General features: G+C 40.2%; 3 protein-coding genes across 3 annotated transcripts; 2 read left to right on the top strand and 1 right to left on the bottom strand.

The window, feature by feature from the left end:
- Positions 1 to 285: 285 nt before the first annotated feature.
- On the top strand, positions 286 to 2130 carry DI49_3958 (sugar porter family MFS transporter; the record flags this gene model as incomplete). Its single annotated transcript, XM_018367005.1, has 1 exon — positions 286 to 2130. One exon carries the CDS (start codon positions 286 to 288, stop codon positions 2128 to 2130), a length of 1845 nt encoding a protein of 614 aa, XP_018219939.1.
- Positions 2131 to 3094: 964 nt separating this feature from the next.
- On the bottom strand, positions 3095 to 4480 carry DI49_3957 (Zn(II)2Cys6 transcription factor; the record flags this gene model as incomplete). The annotated part of the gene is made up of 1 exon (XM_018367004.1): positions 3095 to 4480. One exon carries the CDS (start codon positions 4478 to 4480, stop codon positions 3095 to 3097), a length of 1386 nt encoding a protein of 461 aa, XP_018219938.1.
- Positions 4481 to 5737: 1257 nt separating this feature from the next.
- On the top strand, positions 5738 to 7507 carry DI49_3956 (glycoside hydrolase family 13 protein; the record flags this gene model as incomplete). The annotated part of the gene is made up of 1 exon (XM_018367003.1): positions 5738 to 7507. The coding sequence occupies one exon, from the start codon at positions 5738 to 5740 to the stop codon at positions 7505 to 7507; it is 1770 nt and encodes a 589-aa protein (XP_018219937.1).
- Between the last annotated feature and the right edge of the window lie 263 nt (positions 7508 to 7770).

Raw genomic sequence — 7770 nt, 5'->3', positions numbered from 1 at the left:
GTTACAGATCTCTGCTTGTTCTTTTCAAAAAAAACTTTGCACACTCTCCTGCTTCCCTCTACCCAATACTGCTCAGGACGTCATGACAAGGGGTGGTGTCGATAGAATATCCTGCTGAACCAGAATTTAAAATATTGTTTGTTTGCTTTTAAGCAATATCCTCAGAGTGCAGAGTGCTCTCTATACATTATATAAAGAGGCACAATATTCTTCAAACTTGTTGTGATAGGTTTTAGCATATTCAGCAGAACAAAAAAAAATCATATCGAAAACTATCAACTGATCATGAAGGGCTTATCCTCACTGATAAACAGAAAAAAAAACAAGATTGACTCTAATTCAAATGAGATCGAGAACGGCATGAACAGTACCGATCTCAACTCGATCGAGATGCAGGAACAAGGCAAGAAATCTGACTTTGATCTTTCCCATATTGAGTACGGTCAAGATTCACGAGTACCAAAAGATGATGATGAGGAAGTCCCAGATCTTCTCGATGAGGCTATGCAGGATGCGAAGGAGGCAGACGAAAGTGAAAGGGGGATGCCACTTCTGCAAGCTTTGAAAACGTATCCCAAAGCTGCTGCTTGGTCGCTATTAGTCTCCACAACGCTGATTCAAGAAGGTTATGATACTGCCATCCTCGGATCTTTCTATGCTTTGCCCGTTTTCCAGAAGGAATATGGTTCTCTGAATAGCAAGACAGGAGAATATGAAATTTCAGTTTCTTGGCAGATTGGTTTATCTTTATGTATTGTGGCAGGTGAGATTGTTGGTTTACAAATGACTGGTCCTTTTGTAGATTACATGGGTAATCGTTACACATTGATTGTGGCGTTGTTCTTTTTAGCCGCTTTCACTTTTATTCTGTATTTTTGCAAAAGTTTGGGTATGATTGCCGTGGGACAAGTACTGTGTGGTATGCCATGGGGTTGTTTCCAATGTTTGACAGTCTCATATGCTTCCGAAATCTGTCCTTTGGCTTTAAGATACTACCTGACAACTTATTCAAACTTGTGCTGGACTTTTGGCCAACTTTTTGCTGCTGGTATTATGAAAAATTCCCAAAACAAGTACCCAGACTCGGATTTGGGATATAAGCTACCATTTGCTTTACAGTGGATTTGGCCTCTTCCCCTGGCAATAGGGATATTCTTTGCACCTGAATCTCCATGGTGGTTGATCAAGAAAGGGAGAATGGAACAGGCGAAGAAATCACTTGAAAGAACATTGAGTGGCAAGGGACCTGAGAAAGAACTGCTGGTGAGTATGGAACTAGATAAAATCAAAGTGACTATTGAAAAAGAACAAAAAATGTCAGATTCAGAAGGGTCATACTGGGATTGTGTGAAGGACTGTATCAACCGGAGAAGAACAAGAATAGCTTGTTTATGTTGGATTGGTCAAACCACTTGTGGTACACAACTGATAGGATATTCAACCTATTTTTACGAAAAGGCTGGTGTTAGCACTGAAACAGCATTCACTTTTAGTATTATTCAATACTGTCTTGGTATTGTTGCAACACTTCTATCCTGGTGGGCTTCAAAGTATTTTGGGAGATTTGACCTTTACGCGTTCGGACTGGCCATTCAGACTGTTTTACTGTTTATTATAGGAGGTCTGGGATGCTCTGATACTCACGGTGCCCAAATGGGAAGTGGCGCTCTTCTAATGGTGGTCGCCTTCTTTTACAACCTGGGGATTGCTCCCGTTGTCTTTTGCTTAGTTTCTGAAATACCATCCTCGAGGCTAAGAACTAAATCAATTATTCTGGCTCGTAACGCCTATAATATGGCATGTATCGTAACTGCTGTCCTGACATTGTACCAATTGAATTCAGAAAAATGGGATTGGGGTGCAAAGTCAGGCTTCTTCTGGGGGGGACTATGTTTTGCGACGTTAGTATGGGCTGTCATTGATTTACCCGAAACTGCCGGTAGAACCTTTATGGAAATGAACGAACTATTTAGACTCGGTATTCCAGCAAGAAAGTTCAAGACGACTAAAGTGGACCCATTTGCGGCTGTCAAAGCGGCTAAAGAAATTGCTCATAATGATCCCAAGGAAGATATGGAAACTTCCATGGTGGAAGAAGGGCGAAGCACACCATCTATTACGAATTTATGACTCTCCATTCAATAGGCAACTATGGCACTTTTATTTTATTTAACACATTTAATTTTTTTTTTAATATTATGGTATCTGGTTTTGTTATCTGACATAGAACACCAGAATTTGAATTCTCTAGATATAGTTTTAAATATTGAAACAGTGAAACTGATTTACATACCATTGCCAAGTTGTACGTAAATGGGAACATGAATAGTATAAGCATATCAAACATCAAGACTATTGACCAAGTAATTTTATTCCGGTAAAATGTAATAGCAAAATGAGGAAGTGTATTTCACTATCATTCGGTTGCTGTTATCTAAGTATTTTCCCAGTGTTGGTTTAAAAACTCTGAATAAAAAAATTCTTTTTACCGCATTGTATAGTCCAGATATCCATTTATATTCCACTATATAATTATCATAAATAGCTCAAAGTATGTCGATTAATCTGCCAAATAGCATGTTAGGTGACAGACACTATTGTATAAAAACAGCAACAATCCTTCACAGTAATAAAATCATAATCATGTATTAAGCAAACATCATAAACTGCAGACGTATCCTGTACCAGCTATGTGAAAAAATTTGGCCAATACCATCATATTCTCTCTGACTCTATAATGTATATTTGTCATGTTTTAGAATGTTATCTTTCCATCTAACAAAACAGATATCTGAACATGATTATAACACGATGATTATTCAATGTCTTTAACAAACGTAATATTAGTCTTAGCCTCGATAAAATGATTCATGGACTGAACACAGAAAAGGAATAACATCAATTATGCCTACACCTTTCCAGCAAAGGCGACCAAAGCAGCGGGTTCCCTTATAGAGAAGAGGTGCTTATGAAGAAGCAGACATCTCTTTGACTGACAACCAAAGTCCGTTAACACCAAAATAGTTCCTTTCTAAATTGTTCTTAATGAACTAGAGATAAAACAATCCATAAAAAAATAAGATGGAGTCACCTTTTAAGCAAATCGTTCACCCGATTTCAGGGGTTTAGCGATTGGAAGAGTGATAAGAGCACTTTGGCATTTAGTTACAAAACTTTCGACTAGTTTCCCGTCGTAGTGCTTTAGAGAAAAAACGAATTTTGATATCTCGCACAATACTTTCCAAGCTTCTGATTCTGTATTTTGATCATACTGATTAACAACATCTACTAATGCGTTGGCTACTTCTAGTGCCTTTGCTGGTATACCAGGGCCATGAACTCCATAAAGATTGGCTGGAGTTAAGAACACATCGTCTAGCATATCCCTTGCAATCTCAACCGGTATTTGTGCATTGCTTGAGGCAGATAAGGAATTAATACTTTTTGTTCGAAAAACTAGCTTCCAAGCCAGTATTCTGATCCAATGTCGTGAGAATGAGATGTCAACATAGCCATAGGACCATGGTTCTATCTCTAACGATGTTGTGTGAAGTTCCTTCCATATTCTTTTCAAGGAATCTTCAGTGCAAGAAGCATCTGAGGAATCTGTAGCCAGAGCATCAAAGAAACATTTTCCTGGTACAGTGAAGACTCTAATCATCTCCAGAAAACTGTCTAGAGAAAGCCGCGGGTCCGTCACAATCTCAGGTTGTGGCGGGGATATTGTAGCGTCCAGACTTGTTGGACAATAAATGTATACAGCGTAGTATCTTTCCGTCAAGAGAAGCAAATAATAAACCTTCCTTCTAAGCTGCTGCTCTTCAAATGAAAAAGACTCATATAATTTTTCTCGATGTAGTCCGGTGACCTTGATGAGGCCAATTGCTGCACAAGAAAGTCTGTATGAGGTCTTTGTATCAGAAAACTGTGAGAAGCACCGATGCATACAGTAGTATGTCATAATTTTGAACAGATCGCTGTTATCGAGATCGTCAAACTGATGGCGTGATGATATACATAAAAACGCCAACTGTCTTCCACTAAAAGAAATGCCATCTTCAAGATTTATCTCAGTTTGCAAATCACTTAGAGTGGCCGCCGACAGAGCTACCAGAAACCAATATACGTAGTTATCATCGTAGTTTTCCTCTAGAAGTTTGTGGAGATCACCGTAGGAGAGCAGAGGCCAGATTACATATAGTTTGTCATGATAAAGCCTTAGACATTTATCGATAAATCTTTTTGGAAGTTTCAGAGATGTTTCCAGAGCAGTCATACAACTGTCATTGTCACTGAACGTTTGCGTTTCAGCAATTTTCTTTAAGCTTCTTGAACTGATATTTTTGGGCCCCCTCTTTTTCAAGGGTTGTAGATAGGTACATTTCAAATCGTGTTGAAGACAACGATTACATGGTTTATCACCGCCACACTTTACTCGACGAACACGACAGCAGTCGCATGCCTGTTTTGCCAAAGTCATTATCCAAACTAAAATTTATACTAAAAGAGTTTTCTCTTCAGTTTCATTCAGTGTTTTCTTATATTTTCTGTGAAGGAAGAATCTTGAAATCAGTATCTGTTGTATTTAAGTCATAGAGTATACTGGAACGGACAATAAAAACCGGGGGCGGGGTAAACGCCTAAAGAAGGACGGAGCCTCAGTAAAACCGAGGGAAATGAGGTACCGTTCTAAAGAGCCGGCTACTCCGGATCAAAACTAGCTGTCCTGGATGATCTACTCCAAATCTAGGGAATCGTTCGAGAGCTCGATATTTCAGCCCTTGAATGCGCTTCCAGAGACACCTAATGCGCCCAAGTTAGTAATTTTACTAGAGCGTTCTTCCTAATTCAATGAAATGAAGGCAAGTTACAAAAAAAAATCACACAATGGACACATCCACGATCGTACACTCAAGAAATAACTACGGAACAAAAGAATTGTGTTCGAATCCCTAGCCGCAATAATACAATAATGACGCTCAGGATAAAAGCATTCCGTGGGCGCATATAGTTGCTCATCTGCAAGAAAGGGACATGTTCCCGCGTAGCAAATGTCAGGTACCATGTTTTAGACTTCTTGAAGTGTACTCTTTCTTATAGCTGTTCCCACTCCTACATTGTATGTGTGTATATGCATGTGTATTGTTTAAAGAAAAAAAAAAGATTTCCCATCGGACTGGAGAAACAAAGTTATTCGCGTGGGGGAGGGGGGGATTAATTCTCGGAGAAATTCTCGGCCAGGAAATATGCCGAGATCAGTTTATATGCTACGTAAGGGTAGAGTCTTCGTCGCAGGGATATATCTCGAAGAATATCTCGGGAAATCTAAACAGTAACCTCACAATCTTTGCACAAATAAGCACCAGCACCATTCTCAACCAAAGATGAATTAGAAAAAATAATCGGGTTATTACACTATCTACCCCACAAATTTAAGCCCCTTGATGAAACATTTCCATATCTACGTCACTGAGTTATTTTGTCGAAGCTGTATTATTCCTCTGAGATAATCGGAAAAAAAACAACGTAGCTCATCTCTTAGCTCTTGTCGTGACAGGCAATACTTGCAAAATGAAGAAAATTTGTTTTCTCATGAAATGGAAAAGTACTTAAAGGGCACACTGAAGGTTCTGAGTAGTATATCTTTTGTTGCAATTCGGAAAAATTTCAAACCTGTAGAGCATAAACAAATCAAAAACATTAATCGGATTTGCTCACGTAACAACATTTTATACTAATGACTATTTCTTCTGCACATCCAGAAATAGAACCCAAGTGGTGGAAAGAGGCCACCATCTATCAGATTTATCCAGCAAGTTTCAAAGACTCAAATAACGATGGCTGGGGTGATATGAAAGGTATCGCCTCCAAGTTGGAGTACATCAAAGAGCTCGGTGCCGATGCGATTTGGATCTCGCCATTCTATGACTCGCCACAAGATGACATGGGTTACGATATTGCCAATTACGAGAAGGTCTGGCCAACCTACGGTACCAATGAAGAGTGCTTCGCCTTGATTGAAAAGACGCATAAGTTAGGTATGAAGTTTATCACCGACCTGGTCATCAACCACTGTTCCAGCGAACACGAATGGTTTAAAGAGAGTAGATCTTCCAAGACCAATCCAAAACGTGACTGGTTCTTCTGGAGACCTCCCAAGGGCTATGACGCCGATGGCGCACCAATCCCTCCAAACAACTGGAAGTCTTATTTTGGTGGTTCTGCGTGGACGTTCGACGAAAAGACACAAGAATTTTACTTGCGTTTATTTGCTACTCGTCAACCTGATCTCAATTGGGAAAGTGAAGATTGCAGAAAGGCAATCTATGAAAGTGCTGTTGGATATTGGTTAGACCATGGTGTTGATGGGTTTAGAATAGATGTGGGAAGCTTATATTCTAAAGTTCACGGCTTACCAGACGCTCCTATCGTCGATGAAAGCTCAATTTGGCAATCCAGTGACCCAATGACTTTGAATGGTCCACGTATTCACGAGTTCCACCAGGAAATGAATAGCTTTATCAGAGACAGAGTTAAGGATGGCAGAGAGATTATGACGGTTGGTGAAATGCAGCATGCATCCGACGAGACCAAGAAGTTGTATACAAGTGCTTCAAGACACGAGCTTGGCGAGCTATTCAACTTTTCTCATACCGATGTTGGGACTTCACCATTGTTCCGTTATAGCTTGGTCCCCTTTGAATTAAAAGATTGGAAAATTGCCCTCGCAGAGCTTTTCAGGTACATTAACGGAACTGATTGTTGGTCAACAATTTATCTGGAAAACCACGATCAACCTCGTTCTATCACGAGGTTTGGTGACGACTCCCAAAAAAATCGTGCTATTTCTGGTAAGTTACTGTCGGTGTTGTTGGCGTCACTGACCGGCTCTTTGTTCATTTATCAAGGACAAGAGTTGGGCCAAATCAATTTCAAGAATTGGCCTGTCGAAAAGTACGAGGATGTTGAAATCAGAAACAACTACAGGCTTATTAGGGAAGAGTATGGTGAAAAATCAGAGCAAATGAAGAAGTTTTTGGAAGGAATTGCCCTTATGTCCAGAGACCATGCAAGAACCCCTATGCCTTGGACTCATGAAGAGCCAAATGCTGGCTTCTCCGGGCCTACTGGCAAGCCATGGTTCTACTTGAACGAATCTTTCAGGGAGGGAATCAACGTCGAAGACGAGCAAAAGGATCCAAACTCTGTGTTAGCTTTCTGGAAGGAAGCTTTGAGATTTAGAAAGGCACACAAGGATATCACCGTTTATGGCTATGATTTCGAGTTCATCGACTTGGACAACAAGAAACTGTTCAGTTTCACCAAGAAGTACGAGAATAAGACTTTGCTTGCGGCCCTGAACTTTAGCTCCGAAAACGTGGACTTTACGATTCCAAATGATAGCTCCTCGTTTAAGTTGGAGTTTGGAAACTTCCCAAAGAAGGAGGTAGATGCCTCTTCCAGGACTTTGAAGCCATGGGAGGGTAGAATTTACATCTCTGAGTGATTTACGATTGCAATGACTTACTTATCTTTATATTACATAAGTATTAAACAAGTAACTTTTTTCTTAACCTTTAGAGCGCGGGTGTTTTGTCGCCAATGCTGGCAATTTGACGATGATCTTGCGCCGCCAGACGGGCTTCGGCTACGGAGTTTCACCTGATAGTGAGAATCCATCGAGTACCAAAACATCTTTATGAGACAGTCCGCCGAAAGGCGGACTTGGCTCATAAAGCAAAAGAAGCGGCCTATGGACAAAAAGAAGCG

The sequence above is a fragment of the Saccharomyces eubayanus genome, chromosome XIII, assembly GCF_001298625.1.
Source record: "Saccharomyces eubayanus strain FM1318 chromosome XIII, whole genome shotgun sequence".
NCBI lineage: Eukaryota > Fungi > Ascomycota > Saccharomycetes > Saccharomycetales > Saccharomycetaceae > Saccharomyces > Saccharomyces eubayanus.
Note: the sequence above shows the minus strand (reverse complement) of the source record. Positions and strands in the feature narration are given on the sequence as shown.